Below are 23,988 nucleotides of genomic sequence, written 5' to 3'. Positions count from 1 at the left end.
TTATATTAGTAGCATGGACAGAAATGGCCACCATTTTGCTTCCCAACGGTTTATCAGTGCACTGTACATTCAGAATAGGCAGAGAGCTGTAATCCTTCGAGATTTGACTCCATCAGGTAAAACACATCCATTTTCTTTAAAGTGGCACCAGTTTCCAATTTGCTTGGTATTTTGTATCACGATCTATAAAACGTAAGGGGAAACACTGGAACATGCAGGTTTCCATTTACCTCAGCCAGTTTTCAGCCATGGCATATGTTGGAATGCTGAGTGTAGACTTTTTGCGTCCTTGAAGTTGCAATACTGCCAAAAAGTAATTGTACAAAGAATGTCTTATATATGGAAATCCTTCACTAAATGTCACAGTCATGTTTTGGTGGGTTTCAGCTAGTTTGTAATTAAATTATACTGTAGATGATACATAAAGGTTTCTTTAGTACTTCATCATGACACTTCAATACATATGGTTGGATACCGTCATGTTCATATTTCTATAATAGTATTTAAATGTTTTGTAAGCTATGCTTTAACTGAGAAAACTTTTTTTTGTGTTTTGTTCCTAGATTCAGAGGAAGAGTATGAAGCTGATGAAGAAGATGCCCAGGAGGTTGGTTATGTTTCAGAGCCTTCTGCTGGAATTCTAGATGTGAGTAGTATTGTTTTTTTGGGTTTGGTTTGTGTGGTGATAATTTTTTTTTTTTTCTATTGGCTTTACGTCGCACCGATACAGATAAGTCTTATGACGATGAAGGGACAGGAAAGGGCTAGGACTGGGAAGGAAGCGGCCGTGGCCTTAATTAAGGTACAGCCCCAGCATTTGCCTGGTGTGAAAATGGGAAACCACGGAAAACCATCTTCGGGGCTGCCAACAGTGGGATTCGAACCTACTATCTCCCGAATACTGGATACTGGCCGCACTTAAGCGACTGCAGCTATCGAGCTCAGTAGGTGATAATATTTTAATAGGAATCATTATTGGTAGTGAACAAGTTACACTTTCTAAAGTAAATGACAATTTTCTTTCTCAACAGCAACACAGTTTAATCCCCGAAGAGTTATTTGTCTGTAATTCATTATGAATTGTTTATTAGCACAGTAAAAATGGAGTCTGACAGACTGTTTATGTTTCTTTACTGCTAACTGTTGTTACCGAGCGAGTTCGCTGTACGTTTCAGGTCGCACAGGTATTAGCTTGCATTCGGGAGATGATAGGTTCAAGCAATAATTTTGAAGGATAATATCTTGTTTAAATGAGCCTAAAGAGTAACGCTTAATAAATGATATTTTTATGGAACCTGCCAGTCTTATTTGAGAGTTCATGCATTACCAGGTTATGTTCCTGGCAGGGTTGCCCAGTATATTTCCACACCCTGTTCTCCGTCTATTCATATTATTCGTCCTTGTTAAGTGTATTCAATTCTTCTTCCCTTGCTTGTTTTTATGTGTGAATAATGTTACCATGTGATACAACTAACAATATCTAGCAGTAATGAAACATGAACAGATTGTCAGACTCCACTTAACCATGTAAATAGATATTGTTTGTCGAAACTCAGAAAATGGTTCAGAGATATGATTTATATTTATAACCTGAAATAGTCTCACAAATAGTCTAGGACTATAAAACAATGAACGTTACATTAAGATGGTACGTTGAGAAACGGTTGAAGGCAACCGAAATTACAGCTGTGCTCGCTGGCACAGGAGGGTTGGTATCCCTGACCTCAGAACCCAGGTGAATGTTCTGTGCGCCAAATAAACGCCGATAGTTTTAAAGGTGATGTAAAGGAATTTACCATTTTAGAACTAAGGTTCAACAGTAGTAATTTAGAAAATACAAGGGAACTAACGAACATCAAGGAGATTGCAAAGGCATGACCCTGCATACCGTGAGGTGGCAGCATATTCAATAAACCTATTTTGGAATTTTAGATTCCTTTAGTTCTGCCGAGAAAGGCAGCAAAGAAAAATACAATAACATTATTTTTATATTGTGATTTAATTGGTAAAGTTGCCTGCTCCCAAATAAAAATGCATCACAGTGCTGAAATATGTATAGACAAGAAAGGGTTCCACCTTATCAATACAGTTTTATTGTCAGAATTAGCTTACAGGACCAGTTTCGACTTCAAATAGTCATCATCAGCTGAACATGAATACCTTTACATATGTGTCAAGCATTAATTGGTATTGCCCTTTCTAAAGGGAGATACCGTAGGAATCCATCATGTCTGAGCATATTAAGATTATATATTATAATTTTGGCATTCAGGTACTAGGGTATAAAGCTATCTTCTTCAGGACTAGAATTTGTCTATGAAACCTAACCTAAGCTTAAATCTAAGTTACAAATACATTAAACACATTAAAATATACACTACATGTTAAAATCCATTACATCAAGATACAGTGCTGAAAAGCACTGTTGCAACTATATTAAGTCATCGAAGATGCGAGATTGCCCCTGACAATTCCTGCAAGAGAAACAAGTTTATTTAAGACATCATAATGAAAATAAAATTTACTTTAACCCCATCAGGACAGAACTCCTCTTTGGAGAATGAACTAGGCCGAACCACGTCTGCTCTGACTGAGAACGAAGATCAGAAGGGTCTTAGAATATGAAGTCAACCCCCACCCAGTTTTCACACAACACCTTTCCAAAATGAGGGAAGCATGCAACCATACTTGCAGAATTTTTAATGAGCTGCCTTTGCAGCTTCTTACATGAGGGTGACTTGCAGAATTTTTAATGAGCTGCCTTTGCAGCTTCTTACATGAGGGTGGAATATTTCTCCCACCGAACACAGTAAACAAGGGTTCTTTCTGGCGCCAGCGTGATGTGAGAATGAACTAGCCATGCCTTCTGTAGGGTCTTCCAACAGTTGTCACCTCTTTATATCTTACTGAGCTGTACAATAAATTCAGTTCTTTATTACAATAATAATAATAATAATAATAATAATAATAATATGGTTCATGTTTGTGGGTTACTGTAGTCACGTCCTAGTTCGTGAACCATGGGCAACGGCTGAGTGGCCTAGTAAGTAGTCCTGAGAGTCGGGATACCAGTTGTTATGGAATGGGAGTGGGCATCTCGGACATATTCTGAGTCGTGGCCCTCCTTGTGCTCAGGCGGCTAGGACTATACAATTCACCGGTGGTCCATAACCTGTTAGAGGAGAGATCCTCACTTGGACTATGTGCAAGTAGGGCAGCATCCTGCTTCATGAATTTACCGAGCTCAGAACACTTTAAGCAAGCCTCGGACCAATGGGAGTAATGGAGTCCCACTCCCATTTGACAGGCGAGGGACTCCTTGGAAACAACTTGGCGAACGAAATGGAATTCGATGGGGAGCTATCAATATTAATGGGGCTTATGGAAGAAAGAAGGTAGAACTGGCTGAGTCAGCAAAGAGGATGCATCTGGATGTGCTAGGAGTAAGTGATATTTGGGTAAGGGGAGATAAGGAGGAAGAGATAGGAGATTATAAAGTGTACTTGACGGGTGTTAGAAAGGGAAGGGCAGAGTCTGGGGTAGGGCTCTTTATCAGGAATACCATTGCACACAACATAGTTTCGGTTAGGCACGTAAATGAGCGAATGATGTGGGTAGATTTGTCAGTGGGAGGAATTAGGACAAGAATTGTGTCTGTGTATTCACCATGTGAGGGTGCAGATGAGGATGAAGTTGACAAGTTTTATGAAGCATTGAGTGACATTGTGGTCAGGGTCAACAGCAAGGATAGAATAGTGCTAATGGGCGATTTCAATGCGAGAGTTGGGAATAGAACTGAAGGATACGAAAGGGTGATTGGTAAATGTGGGGAAGATATGGAAGCTAATGGGAATGGGAAGCGTTTGCTGGACTTCTGTGCTAGTATGGGTTTAGCTGTTACGAATACATTCTTCAAGCATAAAGCTATTCACCGCTTCACATGGGAGGCTAGGGGTACCAGATCCATAATAGACTATATCTTAACAGACTTTGAATTCAGGAAATCTGTTAGGAATGTACGAGTTTTTCGCGGATTTTTCGATGATACAGACCACGATCTGATCTGTAGTGAACTAAGTATCTCTAGGCCAAGGGTAGAGAAAATGAAATCTGTCTGCAAACGAATAAGGGTAGAAAATCTCCAGGACGAGGAAATTAGACAGAAGTACATGGATATGATTAGTGAGAAGTTTCGAACAGTAGACAGTAAGCAGGTTCAGGATATAGAAAGTGAATGGGTGGCATACAGGGATGCTGTAGTAGAAACAGCAAGGGAATGCCTAGGAACAACTGTGTGTAAAGATGGAAAAAGGCGAACATCTTGGTGGAATGATGAAGTGAGAGCAGCCTGTAAACATAAAAAGAAGGCTTACCGGTATCAGAAATGGCTCCAAACAAGGGCCGAGGCAGACAGGGATTTGTACGTAGACGAAAGAAACAGAGCGAAACAAATAGTTGTTGAATCCAAAAAGAAGTCGTGGGAAGATTTTGGTAATAACCTGGAAAGGCTAGGTCAAGCAGCAGGGAAACCTTTCTGGACAGTAATAAAGAATCTTAGGAAGGGAGGGAAAAAGGAAATGAACAGTGTTTTGAGTAATTCAGGTGAACTCATAACAGATCCCAGGGAATCACTGGAGAGGTGGAGGGAATATTTTGAACATCTTCTCAATGTAAAAGGAAATCATCATGATGGTGTTGCAAACAGTCAAGCTCATGGGGAGGAGGAAAATGATGTTGGTGAAATTATGCTTGAGGAAGTGGAAAGGATAGTAAATAAACTCCATTGTCATAAGGCAGCAGGAATAGATGAAATTAGACCTGAAATGGTGAAGTATAGTGGGAAGGCAGGGATGAAATGGCTTCATAGAGTAGTAAAATTAGCGTGGAGTGTTGGTAAGGTACCTTCATATTGGATACAAGCAGTAATTGCACCTATCTATAAGCAAGGGAACAGGAAGGATTGCAATAACTATCGAGGTATCTCATTGATTAATATACCAGGCAAAGTATTGACTGGCATCTTGGAAGGGAGGGTGCGATCAGTCGTTGAGAGGAAGTTGGATGAAAACCAGTGTGGTTTCAGACCACAGAGAGGCTGTCAGGATCAGATTTTCAGTATGCGCCAGGTAATTGAAAAATGCTACAAGAGGAATAGGCAGTTGTGTTTATGTTTCATAGATCTAGAGAAAGCATATGACAGGGTACCGAGGGAAAAGATGTTCGCTATACTGGGGGACTATGGAATTAAAGGTAGATTATTAAATTCAATCAAAGGCATTTATGTTGACAATTGGGCTTCAGTGAGAATTGATGGTAGAATGAGTTCTTGGTTCAGGGAACTTACAGGGGTTAGACAAGGCTGTAATCTTTCACCTTTGCTGTTTGTAGGTTACATGGATCATCTGCTGAAAGGTATAAAATGGCAGGGAGGGATTCAGTTAGGTGGAAATATAATAAATAGTTTGGCCTATGCTGACGACTTGGTCTTAAGGGCAGACTGTACCGAAAGCCTGCAGTCTAACATCTTGGAACTTGAAAATAGGTGCAATGAGTATGGTATGAAAATTAGCCTCTCGAAGACTAAATTGATGTCAGTAGGTAAGAAATTCAACAGAATTGAATGTCAGATTAGTGATACAAATCTAGAACAGGTCGATAATTTCAAGTATTTAGGTTGTGTTTTTTCCCAGGATGGTAATATAGTAAGCGAGATTGAATCAAGGTGTAGTAAAGCTAATGCAGTGAGCTCGCAGTTGCGATCAGCAGTATTCTGTAAGAAGGAAGTCAGCTCCCAGACGAAACTATCTTTACATCGGTCTGTTTTCAGACCAACTTTGCTTTACGGGAGCGAAAGCTGGGTGGACTCAGGATATCTTATTCATAATTTAGAAGTAACGGACATGAAAGTAGCAAGAATGATTGCTGGTACAAACAGGTGGGAACAATGGCAGGAGGGTACTCGGAATGAGGAGATAAAGGCTAATTTAGGAATGAACTCGATGGATGAAGCTGTGCGCATAAACCGGCTTCGGTGGTGGGGTCATGTGAGGCGAATGGAGGAGGATAGGTTACGTAGGAGAATAATGGACTCTGTTATGGAGGGTAAGAGAAGTAGAGGGAGACCAAGACGACGATGGTTAGACTCTGTTTCTAACGATTTAAAGATAAGAGGTATAGAACTAAATGAAGCCACAACACTAGTTGCAAATCGAGGATTGTGGCGACGTTTAGTAAATTCTCAGAGGCTTGCAGACTGAACGCTGAAAGGCATAACAGTCTATAATGATAATGAATGGATGAATGAATGGATAATAATAATAATAAACTTCAGAACGAAGCTCCCCCCCCCCCACCGTTACACACGTAACACCAAGGTTAATCTTATATTTATTTTATAAACTATTACATTAGCAATCAAAAGCAAGTTGTGTTCTGAGGTGGTGGTAGTGTTTGTTTTAAGAGGAAGTACAACTGGGCAACTATCCTCCACGTGTTCTGAGGGACTACACATGTTGGTGATCTATTGTTTATTAGTATTTAAAAGTGGAGTCGGACTAACTGTACATGTTTTATTGCTAGCTGTCATTATTTTTGTTGGTTTAGATAGCTCAGGGCCTCTCAGGGTGCGTGCACTGTGCATGGTGTAAAAGACGACTTCGCTTGGCTGACCAGAGTGCAGACCCCCACTCCTCAGTTTGGAGCAATATCGCTGTCTCTCTCTTTCCCCACGCCTGTCTCGCTTGCTCCCTCTGTCTCCCTCTTCCTCACTTGCTCCGTAGCGCTCCAAGTCCGAGCCGAGTTGGGCCGAGCTTAGCCGAGTAGCCCAGAGATCAAGCATTGGTCCGAGCTGAGCGGGACCGATGCACTGTGCACAGGAACTCTGCGCACCAGTCTGAACGTGTGAGATTTTGAGCGTTTGAGAGGCCCTGAGATAGCTGGTTGGGACACTCTTTAGAGGCAGCCCTCTCTCAGACTGATGCCCCTTCCTATGCAAGTCCCAGGGTACACAGACCACATGTGTACTACCTGGTATGGGTCCCAGCTCAGGGTAATAAGTGAAGACCTTAACAGCATCGAAGGCAGATAAGATGGGCTTCAGTATGGTAGATGTGGCGACCCTTTATTTTTAGCATCTGTCCTCCAGTGGAGCAGCTGCAGAAGGTGTCTGTTCATGTTAATAATAATAATGTTATTGGCTTTATGTCCCACTAACTACTTTTCCAGTTTCTTGAGAATCTGGGGTGCTGGAATTCAGTCCTGCAGGAGTTCTTTTACGTGCCAGTAAATCTACCGGCATGAGGCTGACATATTTGAGCACCTTCAAATACCACCGGACTGAGCCAGGATAGAACCTGCCAAGTAGGGATCAGGAGACCAGCACCTCAACTCTCTGAGCCACTCAGCCCGGTCCCCCTTCTTCATGTTAGGAGCATCTTGAAGAATTGTTGGCAATAACTCTAAAATTCTGTTGGAGTAGTGACCTCATTATAACAATAGCCTTTAATTATGATGGTACAATGAAACCAGCCTTGGAAAAGGGTAGGGTATACCGTGCAAGTGACATGCAGTTCTCAGGATGGTGTGAGAACTCTGAAAAGTGGGTAACCAGAATCCAACACCACGAATGTTGGATTATAAATATGATGACCCTAACTGGAATTAGATGGAGGAAGAGGATGTAGCAATGGTGGGACTGAGCGAAGAAAAGTGTAGGGGAAAGAAGAGAGAAAGTGAGAACAGGATATACATTGGAGCTGTGTACAAGAGTCAAGAATATTAGGCGGGTGGGGGGAAGGGGGATAATAACAGAAAAACTTGAAGAGTATGTAGAAATGGTGGTTTCCATAAGCAATAGGATAATCAGAGTTCAGATGAGAATGCAAAATGGAATGCAGGACCAGAAACAGAGGAGGCGATATGAGGTTATTCCTGGAGAAACTGGAAAGAGAAGTTATTGATGTGGAAGTGATAGTGATGGTTGACTTCAATGTGCAAATGGAAATTGGAGGATTATAGAGGGAATAAGTAATTGGATCTTACAGATGTTACATCTGTGCTCCTACCTGAGCTAACATTTATTTTTATTAATAAAACTAGCTGTAGTACCTGGTGTTGTGGGATAGTTTTAGAATGTTTACTTTTTAAGATTTGTATTACCAGTTAGTTATGTGGGAAGTGAATTTTTATAGAATTCCTTCTTGAGATGATGATGATGATGATGATGATGATGATGATGATGATGATGATGATGATGATGATGATATTTTGCAATATATTGTACTATGTAGTTTTAGAGTAATTTAGATGTGTTTGATTTCAAGTTTTTCAAGTTAAACTCTGTCCTGGTGGAAGCTCAAATTAACTGGGAAGTATTTGAACCTTTCAAAAGATAATAAGTAATAACTATGTGCAACGCCCAAGGACACCTACGACAATGAACACACATGAAATGGCAATATGAACATAAGGCACAAAATTACTTACCTTGGGGGCAGTAGCATTAAACATTCGACATGGAGGGCCCTGAAAATTAAGTAATAAAGGGACTGGATCTTAAATTAATACAGTACTTGAGGGGTTATTCTTAATTAATTTTTTGCTACAATTCTAACATGAATCTTTAAGCAGTAACAACCACTCTGACACATACACACAAAATATATCAGGATCAGTAGTTAAATTTACATGATAACTAATTACATTAAATGATAATTAGCAATTAATAGAGAATATTCCCCAAACCAATTATAATTTTACAAAGGGAAGAAGAAAAATACATAGTTATGTTCCACAATGAAAACCAAACGACGACACACACAAACTGAGCTTGCAGCTACACAAGTCAAGCAATCTTACATTCTAATAACAGGCAAAGCCTTCCGAAATGTTAGCGTCCACGAGATAAGAGATAAGTAGACTAGTGATGCAACAAACAATAAGAAAGAAAACAAACACTGGAGAGAATAACATATGTGAACATCAATCACTACAAAGTTCAAGAACTAGGCTAACAAATTTCAATTTTCTACAACCGAGCAGTTACCGAACATTAATAATAATAATAAAATTATTATAATATAAATCTTAAGATTTAAATTCATAGGATGTGACATTTCATATAAGAAATAATTTTACAGAAGACCAAGATAGTTGTTATTAATTTAAATGCGAGGTGGCCTTGGAAGCACGACAATGGACATATGAGATAAGACTCAAGTGCGGAAGATACCGACAAGAAAAGGTTTACATTACAACAAATCACCAAGTTAGAATATCACACTAAATATTCTACAATAATAATAATAATAATAAACCCAAAAAAACAAAAGATATACATACCGTAAATGGAGCAGAAAACTAACCATGTACAATAATATCAATAATACCAAAAGTTAGGATGACATAATGCAAATATGCTGACACCGCATGTTTCCAATTTACCTCATTATTAAATTTACATCTCACTTACATGTGAAAACCTTAACAATACAGATTTAACTTTTGAGTCAGTTACAAAATTTTGCCACTACTGAATAGAGAGTACTTTTGATTCATTCTTGACAATATTGTCGAAAACTCAAGGTAGGTCTAAAATCTAATAATGGTGGCAAGGTTTTCTCGTTAAACAGTCTAGTTAATGTTGTTGAAAATTCCATGACGACGGTTGTAAACAATGTCTCCTCCAAATAATCTGCTGAAGTAGATGATCTTCCAAAACAATTTTTAAATAAATATTACTTATATGCCGGTGGTTTGGTATCCAATTTAATGTAATCCAATATCACCAAACTTACATCAGAACTACCATTTCAGTGGTAGAATGCCTGCACCACAGGCAGCGGTGAACACGCTCACATAATAAAAGAGTCACTAAAACATCAAATTACAGTAGGTAGAAGTACATATTAAATAGAAAACGTACTAAGGCATAGCTTTAGTCGATATCCAACTTAGCCAGGAGTGTTTATTTCCATCTCGCCAGCTTTGCAACATGTCTTCCAACGAACACGACTAGTTCCGTCCATCTTGGAGCTCAGCTACAACACAACTCAGCTCACTGGGAAGATTGAAGCAGAAGCACAGCACACAGTTCAAAAGCGAGTCTTGTGCATGCACTTACTAATGGATTTGCTTATTGAGCGAATGGGGAAGATCGCAGCTATTGATGTATTAATCGCAGAAAACAGTTTTAAATTTGCACACATGCTCGTTCACACAGATTAAAGGGAATTCAAACAATGGATGATAAGTGGAGATAAAATCTGCATACACAAATAAATATTTCCAAATAATTAGGGTTGCTTAAATTCATGTCACAGATTCTCCCCTCCAAAAGCCAGAACACAGGGAGGCGTAAGTTTGAAACAGTAGATACTAGACTATATGGAACAATTTCAATGCCCAAACCAAATCTTCATATCTTGATTACAGAAGGTGACAGTCCAAAATATGTAAGTACAATAAACATGGTATGGTTTTACTTGGTTGCAGGAGGGCAGATCTTCACCATATACCAGATGATAAACGCTTTAAGTGTGACCAGAAGAGATACAACGGGGCCGGCACCACATCACACACCACACAAGTTGACAGTACATAATGTAGTTCAATCATACCAGCACAGAGTGTAGTAACAAACCCTAGGTATCTCACACACTAGTTCTCCGATCAGCAGATGCATGGGAGTAACGTCGCGTGAATAAACCTGGAACACCACACACACGAGCAGAAAGTGAGGTACCAAGTGCACACTTACAGACAACAATGAACCAAAACGGCTCAACCACACATGTTAGGGACCACATAATTTTTCTAACCAGATTTCCAAGATACTTTTTGCCACGTTTTAATAAATTTTGAGGGATGATAGTAAGTTCCACATGCTTAAAATGACTTGAGAAAACAGCTCCAATTTAAGGCTTAAGTTAAACACACAAGTAACATTGTTAACGTAACTAAGTCAGATCACATTTTTGGTATTGGCATTCGAAGGACCACCAAAATAATGAAGATATTTTACATTTGCTTGCTGGCGTATAAGCCAATATACACTAATGTACTTGTAGTACCAGTTTATATGCCATAGTATTAATAATCCAATTTTTTTTAGTAAGAATTACATATTTTTTTAAAATGAGAAAATAACTGAAATGTTCCAAGAATTCAATATACTAATATCGAGAATAGGCACAAGCGAACCGAGTAATAATTTTGAATATTAAAGACGGATCATGGATTCCAGTGGTAAGTTACAGTTATTTTTATCCCAGCAAATTAAGTAAAATTTAATATACTCAACCAGAACATCAAACAGCAAATTATTAGGTTGAAGACCATTATAGTTTCCACATTCATTTACATTAATTACTAGCATTCTTCCACACATTATATAATTCCAAAGGTCAGTACAGATATCAGAAAGTACCAAGACAATGAACAGAAAGGATAAATGAACGGAGAGTACAGGGAGGCAGCAATGGATAAACTTATTACTAGATGGACCTTGCAGTACTCACAACGATAAGCCGTCCACAGAAACCAGATAATCCAGAACATGAAGGTTAGGAAAACAGGTAGTAGAGAGACAGAAAAAAATAGTAAAGCAAACCATCTGCAACCATAACGCAGAGATCACAAGGGAAATCATCCAAGAATAAAGAAGAAGCAATGGCAATAACTGGAGACTTCGCTAGCATAATAATAGGTGGAGGGGAGCTCATAAGAATGTCCGCATGAAATACCATGCCACCATTACTGAGGTCAACAACCTCATGACAGCCGACAGTTACAGAAAGGATGATAGGGGATAACGGACAAGAAATAAAAATAGTATTACAAAATCGACCAGAACCAGCTCAACTCAGAATTTTAAAAAAGGCCAAAACTCAAGGAAAATTCCATCTCCATATAAATAATCTTTGAACATAATGAGCACAGATGCATTATCAAGACCATCAAATGTTCAAAAGAACTTCTAGAAAATCCAGGACTAATAACATGGTGGCGTAAGGTCAGTACACCCTGTGAGATTATGCCAAGCAACACAGACACCCTTCCAGGCAGTCGGAATTCACGGGATATAATAAAACATAAACAATGTAGAAATGATAGATAACACGATGACAAAGCTCTCGAGTTGATGGAGAAGAACCTTCAGTCAATCAAATGGGTCCCATACCCCAATAACGGAAAAGGAATTTTAGCAACCAGCCAGGAACTACGCCAAATGATCCCATACTCATTGGAATAAAACCTAAAACAGTTAGATGACAACCAGGCAGTAATATAAAATTGTAAATACGGTATGCTCCAAAATATACAGTACTCATTTTTGCGCAGTGCACTTGCGCACGCCTGAGCATCTGCGTGTTGTTATATCGCCATCATGAATGGTTAGTTGTGTAAAGAACGTTGTGCTTGGAAGTGACAGTGGGTCTCGCAACAGAGGAAAAAGTGTTTATAGTGGAGTATTATTTTCTCTCGCACGGAAACGGTTATCAAGGTGGACCGAGTTTAAAGTTAGTGTCGGAACAGTATCATGAACACTTCAATAAGCCAGCACCTAGCAACACAGTTATGCTATCTATTGTTAAAAAAATTTGTTGTACAGGTAGTGTATTGTGTCAACGCAAGGGAAGGTCTGGTAGGCCAGTAACTGTGTCCACAAATGAAAATCATGGACATGTCCTCAACCAGGTGTTGCAGTCTCCAAAGCGAAGTCTTTGGCGAACAGCCCTGAAATTAAACATCAGCCCTACGTCACTTCGACGATCGTTTAAAGACATAGATGGATTTCCATACTGAGTACAGGTTGAGCAACGATTGACGGAGCATGATAGGCATGTCAGGGTGGAATATTGTGCACGATTTTTGGCCATGGTGTACGAGGATCCAGATTTCTTGTTCAGCGTGTGGTTCTCCGATGAAAGTCGCATTCACTTGGACGGTTTTATCAATCGCTAAACAACTCGCTTTCTTGGTTTCAAGAGGCCAGACACTATAGTCCAGAAACTGCTACATAGTGTGCGTGTGACGATTTGGTGTGCAGTGTCAAGAAACTGTGTGCTAGGTCCGTATTTCATAGACAATGATGATGGTGCACCTCTTACTGTTAACCAGGAACTCTATAGGAACGTGGTGATCAGGCTATTTATTCAGGATCTAAGAAGCTTTTGTCGTGCCAGGAACATGCAGATGAATAGACAGTGGTTCCAACAAGACGGGGCAACCTGCCACACCGATCAACAGACTATGGCTATGCTGCAAGAAACCTTTCCAAGACGAGTAATTTCCCGCGGGGCTGAGTTCCCCTACCCATCACATTCTCCTGATCTCACACCACCTGATGCTTACGTGTGGGGAATGTTAAAGGAGCAAATTGTCAGTTGTCCAGATCTACACAAAATTGTGCCTTCGTTACGTCAGAAGATCGTCTTGTTCCTCGGGACTCTGCAGCAACCTGTGTTCCAGAATATGTTGAAAAATCTGCTTGATCGTTATGAACACTGCCTACAGTGCAGTGGAGCACATTTTGAACATTTACACTATCATCTCGATAAGTAAGGTAATGACAATAAGACTAACATAATTTCCAGTACTGTATATTTTGGTGCATACTTTACATGCAGGGTAGAGACAGAAGCAACAGGATTACAAGAGGTTAGACTACTAAACCAGATGAGGAACTGCCAAAAGGCACGAACTAAGGAATAAATATGTAAATAAGCTCAAACGGAGGAGACTACACGTAAACAGCCATAGGGTGCAGAGGAAAACTTCACCATACACAAATTTTTCATAATAAAACCAAATCACATACATCTGACCCACAGATACAAATCAAAAGGGACATTAGCTCTCATATCACAAGACATCAAATGAAGACATGATCAAAGCCGGTGTACATTCATGAAATAAAAACATTTACAAAATAAACAGGAAAAAAAAGATTTAACATAAAAGGTTAATTTCAGGGCAGATTCCACAATTATGAGGTAAAGAACCATACTGATAACCACACGTCAATTGCGAGACCCAGAACCAAAATCCCAACATGAAGACACAGTAAAAACAAAGAGTCGTTTCAGCTATAAGCCAGATGTACTCCACACCAGAATCCAGAAATGAACCCACACAACAACCACGAAGCACCAGCAACAACATATAGGTATAGTGACAAGAGATAACAAATCAGGAAGGGGAACAGATTGAAGGACAACTATCTTGTTCAACATCTGATAATCGACAGGACGATAACTACCCTGCGGTTTAGGGACAAGGGAAGAATAAGCTGATTTGGAAGGACGTATTACACCATCAGCAAGCATTTGATCATAATAGCCTTTAGGGCTTTCATTTTGGGAGGCGACAGCCGATACGGAGGAGAGCGAACAGGTACATTATCAGCGACTTCAATTTTGTACTCCAAAACATTAATTAAACCTGACTTGAAGGTAAATACATCTGGAAATTTATCGCAGAGATTCTTAAGTTTGTTGGCAATTCGATTTGTGGTGTTGCCAAGGTCCTCCGCAAACACAGTATAAAAACCGTGTTTGGCACCGCCACTAAAATTGCTCACAGTCTGAGTAAAACCAAGGACAAATTGTCCCCCACTTTTACATCCTAGGGTATATGAAATTCCCTGTCCTTGCGGTAAGGTATACATCGACCAAACATGCCAGTCCATTGGTACCCGTATCAAGGAACATGAACGTAATATTCGTCTCAACAAACCAGGCAAATCGGCAATAGCTGAGCACACTCTATCATCGTGTCATGATGTCATGTTCCAAGACGCTCGAGCTCTTACCCACACTAGACACTACAGGTCCAGGATTATATGGGAAGCTGTGGAAATACATAGAAATCTTAACAATTTCAACATGAACGCTGGCTATCAGTTAAGTAATACCTGGTTGCCAGCCATTAAGAGTTTACATAGGTAGTTCCCTTCCCTGTCCCTTCACTATTGTTATTTCATCTCAGTGTTTTTCCAAATTCGTACGTTCTTCATCGCCAGATGTTTCATTCCAGGCTTGTGTCAATGTCATACACCTGTCATTGTTATATGTTACTGTGACATATTGTGCAACATAGTTAAGATATCTTGAGAGCTTTCTCCAAAACTAATCTTTTCATCCCAGTTGAAAGAAAAAACTACCAAACGATGTCTGTGCATAGGCAACACTGCACCGAGGAGTCGATCACATCAAACAAGAAAGGAGCAGAGTGAGCGGAAGCAGTACTGGGAGGGGGATAGTAGGAGAGGTTTACCGTGGTAGGTACCAAACATAAAAAAAAAAACACCACGTTACAAAAAAATTTTAGATGACCAAGTGTATTGGAAACAGCAGCTTTAACGAGAATACAGTACACACTAACATTTTTGGAGAAAATAGATCCTCAAATATACCCTGGACATTTTAGGCAAGTATCAAAGGGATAATTAAGCTAAACCTACAGAATAAAATTGACCAATATATATACAAGAGATTAAAAAGGAACTGCCATGCAAGGTCCGTGCTTTAACAGTTTTTCCAAGTTATACAGATAATCATCTCAGATGATATATTTCTTATGTAGAGTTTCAAAACCTTTGAAAGAACAACTCTTTTTTTTGGTCAATAAAATTGGTGGAAAAAGTTTCACAATAGACACCTTGTTAACCAAGAAGATATAGTCCGAGCAAAAATCCCAGACATTGATTACAAAGACAAAATAGCTCGGGTCCCCGTTTTAGAGGAAACGTTTTCGAAAGGGGACTAACCCACAGATAAGTTTGGACAAAATTACAAAAATCGTTACATAGAACACTGTGTCAGCGTGAATCTCGACCATATAATGGAACTAGATCACAAAACCAGTTTTCTCAATTATTATTATTATTATTATTATTATTTTGAAAAGAGAGGTGTCACACACACAATCACCTCAAAAGATAATTATTAATATTATTATCTGATCAAATTTGGAGGGAACAAGTACACTTTTACCATGAAGATCAAGAAATATTTGGCCACACAAAAAACAAAAAAACGAATACGCCTCCAGGGCGCCCTAATATAAAAAGCATATACACCTAATAAAAGAGAAAAGGGTAGGGTAAAAAGGAGGATCAGTACAATAAGGATAAGTGAGGATGAAAAGAAAGGAAACTCCGACTGCGTAATGCTGGAGAATGTTTGATCTGCCAATAGATTTTTTTCAGAATCGTCTAAGGTTGTGAAAGTTCTGTTTGACGATGTTTAGGCTCAGTCCACATCACCAAGTGTTCAGCACTAAAAATCAATTAATCTTAATCAGTTTGAAGGTGGCAAGGAGTTAGACTCGAAACCAAGGCCTTGAAAGTTTTCATAGCATGCCATCACTCAAAATGCCGAAACAGGCCGAGTTTTAAAGTTTCCAAAACAAGTTTAGTAAATGATATGTTTAGCTCACCAGAGTCCTTTCAGAATAACTCCATCAGCTGGTAGGGAAGAAAATGGCGCAGCACACGGCAAGCCGTGCGAGGTCCGTAGTCCCTCCACACACACACACACACACACACTATTTACAGAAGATGATGCCAGTCTGCCCAAGACGGGCCAAGCAGTCCAATATATACACGCCCGGAAGCGAAGACCAGTTCATTCGAGAAAGATCATGTGACGTGGCAGATGACGTAGTAGGTGCGAGGCAGACAGAAAGACAGCAGTCAGTGTGTCGAGAAATGTCGGAGGGTATCGACAGGTGAGCAAAGTAAGGTAATTCCGATGATAGGAAGAAGTATTGATAACCAGAGCAGATAATAATAATAGCATTATAGTCTTGTAGAAACATAAAATTGTAGAGTATGTGGAGATGTACATGCGACGAAGTTTGCAGAAACTCATAGAACGTCGATGGAGAGGTTATGGCAGTAGCACGTTACATTACTTACACATGTTATGTGAACCTCTTAGACCGATTCTGATGGTTCGGTCAGCTTCTGCTTCGAACGCTAGCGCTGTGCCCCGTCCAGATAGCCATCTGGTGATGAATGAATGTACCAGTACCATTTCCACTCCTATTATAATGTCTAAATTTAAAGAGTCTTTATTTAAGAAGCATTTCTCGTGGACAGTTGAGATTTTCTTCTGATGACGCAAAGCATAGTTCTCTGTGAAACAAAGAATTTCACCTTATTTTTTTGACACGGCATAAGCCCAAAAGCCTATACAGTATCACACCTTAGTGAGGATAGTCTATTATATCTCTTTTGTGTGTTCAACCGAATCTGGATAGAGGGTGAGTTTCCATCTCAGTGGCGAGAGGGCATAGTCATTCCTCTCCTCAAGCCTGACAAAAATCCTAAGTATGCAGGAAGTTACAGACCTATTTGTCTTACTGTTTGTGTAAGCTATTTGAAATGATGGTAAATCGCCAACTTGTGTGGTGTCTGGAGAAACGACGACTTTTGTCTGAGTACCAGTGTGGTTTTTGTGCCATCGCTCAACCATTGACCACTTGGTACGCCTGGAGAGTGCTATCCAGGATTCACATTTCTCCACAAACAGCATTTGGTGGCTGTTTTCTTTGACTTACAAAAGGCCTATGACACCTCACGGCGATATGGTATCCTTTCAGTCCTTCATCAAGGGTGATTCTGAGGTAAATTACCGGTATTTATTGCAAATTTTTTGTCCTTCCATCTATTCCGTCCGATTAGGGAGGGCATGTTCGCAGTACCACATTAAAGAAAATGGGAGTCCCACAGGGATCAGTTCTTAGTGTCACTCTGTTCACGATTGCCATAAACGGTTTTGTCGCTGCTGCTGGTTCAGCAGTAATACTGTCGCTATATGTGGACAATTTTGCTCTGCATTATAGCTCATATAATATGGCAGTCGCAGAGCGACAATTACAGCAAGCTATTAGGAGAGTGGAACAGTGGACTTTAGCACATGGCTTTTGGTTTTCAACCGCAAAGACATTTGTTATGCACTTTTGCCGAAAGCGCACTCTTCACTCGTATCCTGAGCTTTATTTAGGAAATGCCGCTCTTCCCATAGTTGACACCGATTCCTTGGGCTCCTTTTCAATAGTAAATTATCGTGGGAGCCACATGTGCGGCAGTTAAAAGTGCAATACACTAAGAAGTTGAATATTTTGAAGTTTCTTAGCTGTACTAATTGGGGAGCTGACCGCATGGTGCTCCTACGATTTTATAGGGCACATATTTTATCCAGGTTAGACTACGGCAGTGCAGCATTATGGATCAGCAAGGCAAAGCGTCGTTGCGAAAGTGAATAGCATCCACCACAGCGTGGTTAGGTTGGCAACGAGAGCTTTTCGTATAAGCCCGAGGCTAGCCTGCTCTCTGAATCTGGTGTGCCTGCTTTACACCTGAGGCGCCAGCAAATGCTTCTGTCCTACGCTGCACATTTACGACAGATGCCACTTCACACAACTTATCCTTGCGTATTCCACAATGGAAACCATCAGCTGTATGCTGCTTATCCTCGAGCAACACGGCCAGTTGGAATACGCTTGGATAGTAGTCACAGATTGTTTGATGTACCTTCTGTTCCCTGCCTTGTCAATCAAGTGCGGTACCTCCGTGGATAATACAACAACCTGAAATAATCCTGGATCTACACACTGGCCTAAAGGAAAACACGGACCCTTCGATTTATCGGAAGCTCTTCCTGTCCGTTGTTGGCCGGTATCCAGGTTCAGTCGTCGTTTACACGGATGGTTCGAAGGCAGAAACAAAAGTGAGCTGTGCATTCATTGTCGATAATGATAGGTTTCTTTTTGCTCTCCTGGAAACCTGTAGTTTGTATACAGCAGAGCTCTATGCTGTCTGTGAAGCTCTGCGGTATACACTGTCCGATGAGTGCCGACACTTTCTGGTGTGTACTGACTCCTTGAGCTCGCTACAGTCTATTAATACCCGTTTTCTTCAGCACCCTCTGGTGCAGCGGATCCAGGACCTGCTGGCACAGTGTTCGGATGCCAGCACCAGAATCACGTTTATGTGGCTCCCAAGAAACATGGATGTAGAGGGAAACGAGTTAGCAGATAAGGCTGCCAAGGAGACAGTTACATCGCCCCCGTTGCCTTACAAGGTTCCAGCAGGTGATATTCACTCTCACCTGAGACATTTGGGTATGTCCCATTGGGAGATGGAGTGGCAGGTCACTGCATGACCAAATAAACTGAGAGCGATAAAAGGTACAACAAAGGTATGGAGGAGTTCCCTTCGGGCTTCTCGGAGGGAAGCAGTGGTATTATGTCGTCTTCGGATCGGCCCTGGTATAGTAATGCACTCCTATTTACTGAAAGGAGAACCCCATCTGGTGTGTATTTGCGGCGATCATCTTACCATGTACACATCCTTAAGGAGTGCATGGACCTGGTCGATCTGCGCCATAGCCTAAAACTCCCGAGTACCATCTCCCTCATCCTGCTAGATGACGAACAGTCAGCAGACTTCATCATCCCTTTATGAGGGATAGTGGTCTTTTTTATCGTGTGTAATAATGTCCTTTGTCTTTGTGTATTTCTGTTAACTGCGCTTTTATCTCATTGACTCTATTTTAGTTCGTGTTTGCGTATTTTAATGTGTTATTTTAACTTCTAACTTGAATTATATACGAGTATATATGTTTCCAGGCAATGCCTTATTCCACTGTCACCTGTATATTCTATAATTTTATTAGAAAATAAGACATTGCGAATTAGATCCACTGATTGTTTTAATCTCATAATCATTTTTCATCACCATTTATTTTAAACTCTAGTCGGTGGATCATTTTAAAATTTTAATTATGTCATGTCGTCCATCTTGTGGCATAAGGGGCCGATGACCTTAGATGTTTGGCCCCTTTAAACAACAAGCATCATCATCATCATCATCATCATCATCTATTGTGAATAATGATAAGGTTTAAGTAATTGAGTGAGCCCTCATTTTCGGATTGTTTAGTGAACTTTACATGTGGATCTATCTCATTAAGATAAATAACGACATTTTCGCTGCTAGTGACTTGTTGGTCTACAATAGTACAGACATCGTCTAAAAAACAAGCCCGATAAACAGTTCCCTTGAGGGTACTGAGAATATTATTTTCCTCGAGATAATCCATATATATATCGGCCAAGATTCCTGAGGCTGGTGCCCCCATTGGTAGGCCTTTCTGCTGATAAATTACATTGTTAAATTTAAAATAATTATTATCAGAAACAAACTCCACTATGTGCAGAAATTCATCTATTTTTTGTTGACTAAGGCTGCTGTGTTTAAATTGTTCTTTATTAATTTAATTGTACTTTTGATAGTTATGCTTGGATACATATTGACTGTGTCAATGAAATGTATGATGTAATAGATGAAATGTTGAAAAGCTTAATTTTGTCTACCAATTCTATTGTGTTTTTTAATTGAAGTTTTTGCTTGAAAATGATTGAGATTTAAGTAACTTTTGTACAAATTGAAATGGGGCTTCCTCAAAAATTGATTATAGGTCTGATGGGGGCACCAGCTTGTGTACCTTGGGTAAGGCTTTAGCCGTAGGTAACCTTGGATGCATATTTGTGAGTTTAGATGTTTCATTGTTATCTAATAAAAATGTGATATTCTTTAATAAGTTTTTAAGGTCTCTTTGTATTCAAGTTCAGTCCCCTCCCCTCCTTTTAAAGTTAAAAACTTCATCACTGATCCGTACTGAGCTAATAATTACAATGCTAAAAAGAGAAAGATGTTCCACCTATTCAATACAATAATATTATTGCACGAATTAATGTAGCAACATATTTAATATGTTACGGGACCGGCTTCGACATGTCCATGTCGTCATCAGCCGACACAAAAATGGCAAGAAGTCAACACAATTGTAACACTTATGACACTTTTCTTGAATTAAAAATAGAAGTTCATGTAGAGGTTCTTGAGCACTCTTGCTGTAGATCTTGAGGTTTAAAAAAATGATGCAGTATAATTAACAACTATTGTTGTTATTCAAGGAGTAAAATTTGTTGCTAGGTAACAAATTTTATGATTTTGTTTCAGTACTTCAAAATGTGGATAGTGGTATATATAAACTCTTAAAATATGAGACTATTAATACTGATATGGATTTTATGAGATCTAAAGGAAAAGAAAATAAATTAAAAATAAGAAATAGAAAAGTGAAAATGGTAAGGTAAGTAATATTATGAGGCTCACTTTTATTTAGCCTTGTCATGAAGTACAAGAGGAAGTAAGAACCAAAAATTGAATATAGGTAGGGGATAGGAGGGGGTAAGGGAGTAAGGGGAGTGGTTTAAGGTGGGTCAGGGGGGTGTTGTGGTAAGGGCAAGTAGCACGAGAAGGTGTTGTGCATTATGTGGAAGATTGAATGCCTACTTGTCAACTTGAAGCTTTTGAAAACTAAGATAAGGAAGTCAAAAAGAATGTTTGGTTTTTCAGACAAATCGTTAAGGTTTTGGTTAGGATTAAAATATTGATCAAGGTGTACTAAACAATTTTCAGTGATATCAAGAAGAGGGCCTTTGTTTAGGGTACTGATAATTTCAATGCCTTGGTCTAATGTAGTGAAATGATGTTTTACGTCTTGCATGTGTTGCCCTATTGCTGAGAATTTATTGTATTTTATTGCGTTAACATGTTCTGAATATCTAATTTTGAAGCTGCGTCCAGTTTGTCCAATGTAAGAAGAATCACACGTTTGCATTTAAAACAGTATACACCAGATTTTGAAAATATATTAGTTCTGTTTATAGATTTGGAGTTATAAATCACATCCATGATTCTATTGTTAGTTCAAAAATAAATTTTGGAATTATGTTTTTTGAAGATATTGGCAATGCAGTAGATGTTTTCATTGAAAGTGAAGGTAGAGTAAGCTGCTGGTTTAGGATTGTCATTTGATAGCGTTGTATTTGTTCGGTGTTTAAATTTATTGATTATTCATTTAATATCTGCTGTAACCATTAAATTTAGCAATGGAACATATGATATTAAGTTCTTTATTTAAATTTTCTTTAGATAAAGGTATTTTGAAAGCGTGGTTAACCATACTGTCGTAAGTGGCACATTTATGTGATTGCGAGTGTGAGGAATCTTGTCTTATGGGAGTAGCCGTTTGTGTGGGTTTCCTATAAATCATATAAGATAAAGAATAAGGTAATCTGCTAATTGTTATATCTAGAAAATTGATTGAACTGTTGGATTCAGTTTCAAGTGTAAATTTAATATGAGGATCAATCTTGTTGAGATTATTAAGAGTAGAGGATGCATTAATAATTCTATCATCTAGAATTACCAGCGTATTATCCACATATCTTGCCCAAAAATGTATATTCTTGAAATTATCCTTGTTATCAATAAAATTGTGTTCTTCCAGAAAATCTAAGTATATCTCTGCAAAGATCCCCGATGCTGGTGATTCCATTGCCAAGCCATCTTGTGTATATTGTCAAATGTGAAAAAATTGTTATTGACTGCCAATTTTAAGACAGTCATGAAATCAAGAATCTCATATTTACTCAAGTGACTGTATGTATTCAGGTTTCTTTCGATAATGGGAAATAATTTTTTGGTATTAATGCTAGGGTACATATTGACAATATCAAAAGAATGTAAAGAATGGTGTGGCTGAATTTCAAAGTTGTTCAGTTTTCAAATTAGCTCAATAGTACTTTTAATAGACTTTTTTGATAAAAACTTATAATTATTCTTTAGAAATTTCTGAATGAATTGGGCTAATTTGTATAGCGGACTGGGTCTGTAGTTAATGATCGGGCGAATGGAGATATCAGCCTTGTGGATTTTAGGGAAAGCTTTTGCAGTTGGTAGACCCAGATTCGTGTTCAATAACTTTGTTTTCTCGTAATCTGTGAATAGGAAAGAGGTGTTCTTTATTGTTTGCTTAAGAAGACGCTGAATCTGTTGAGTTGGGTCTTTTTTAATTATTGAAAAAGAATTATTGCTGAATAAGTTTTTGGTTTTTTCAATGTATTCAATTTTATCCATAACAACGGTTGTGTTACCCTTATCAGCTTTTGTAATGATGAGATTATTATTTTCAATTTTCTTTTTAAGCTTGAAAATGAGTTTTCTTTCAGGGAAAGTGTCTCTTTTAGTAGGTTTTGTATTTGTAATTTTGATGTGAATCTTATTTAATTTTTTCTTTACATCAAGTCTTACTTCGTCTTGTAAATCTATGGGCACTTTACTGATGGCTATTTCAGATTCTGTATCTAAATTAAAACATGTATTAACTTTATTTGTGTTTAGGGCCATAAGAGAGGATCGAGTTGTCATCATCATCTAGAGTTGTTTTTGATAAGTTGACAACAGGTGGATGGAACTTCTTTGTTATGTTGTCAGGATTGTTCCATTTTTTGGTTACTTTAGTAACATTTCTGCTTAGCGCTGAGTTGTTTTTGAGTGTGTTGAGCTTTCTATCTAAGGTACTCTGTTTTTTAGATAGTATATTGAACAATCTGTTGTCATCTTGGGTCTGAAATATGTCCCATTGAGCGCTTGAGAGTCGTTGAGCTGCTTCAAGGCGAGACTCATAGAGTCGACTGTTTAAAAAAGATTTTTTCTTATAAATGAACTTAATTTCGTTATTTAACCAAATCTAGTTAACTTGAGCCTACAGCATGTGATAAACCAGGTTAGTGTGCACAAAACCACGCACATAAACACATCATTCAACTGGGCAAAGGTGGTTTATCAAAACTTCATTACTCACAAACACATGAGACTGCACTTAGTGTTTGTTTGGCATTCAATTTACTTCAACTTTCCATTTACAGGCATTCATACCACCAAGTCATATGCAGTTATGGTAATCCTTATTGGCAGCAAACCAAATCACGAAATATCAATTATTAATTAGATACTGCCTAGTCCAATTAGCAGACTATTAACTAATGAAACATCAAGAGGATATCACGACAAGTGGATAACAGTGCACACTGAAGATTTTAACACGACTTTATAAGAGCATGAAC

At 38.9% G+C, this 23,988-nt stretch overlaps 1 protein-coding gene across 3 annotated transcripts in view; it reads left to right on the top strand.

The window, feature by feature from the left end:
• Positions 1-23,988, top strand: part of sws (patatin like phospholipase domain containing sws) — an 874,342-nt gene that overhangs the window by 836,544 nt on the left and 13,810 nt on the right. For all 3 annotated transcript variants that reach the window (XM_067138236.2, XM_067138235.2, XM_067138234.2), the window contains exon 26: positions 564-646. In XM_067138236.2, coding sequence (XP_066994337.1) covers positions 564-646 — 83 coding nt within the window. The remainder of the gene's footprint in view (positions 1-563; positions 647-23,988) is intronic.

This window comes from Anabrus simplex, chromosome 1 (assembly GCF_040414725.1).
Source record: "Anabrus simplex isolate iqAnaSimp1 chromosome 1, ASM4041472v1, whole genome shotgun sequence".
Classification (NCBI taxonomy): Eukaryota; Metazoa; Arthropoda; class Insecta; order Orthoptera; family Tettigoniidae; genus Anabrus; species Anabrus simplex.
This window is presented reverse-complemented; position numbering and strand designations above follow the sequence as displayed.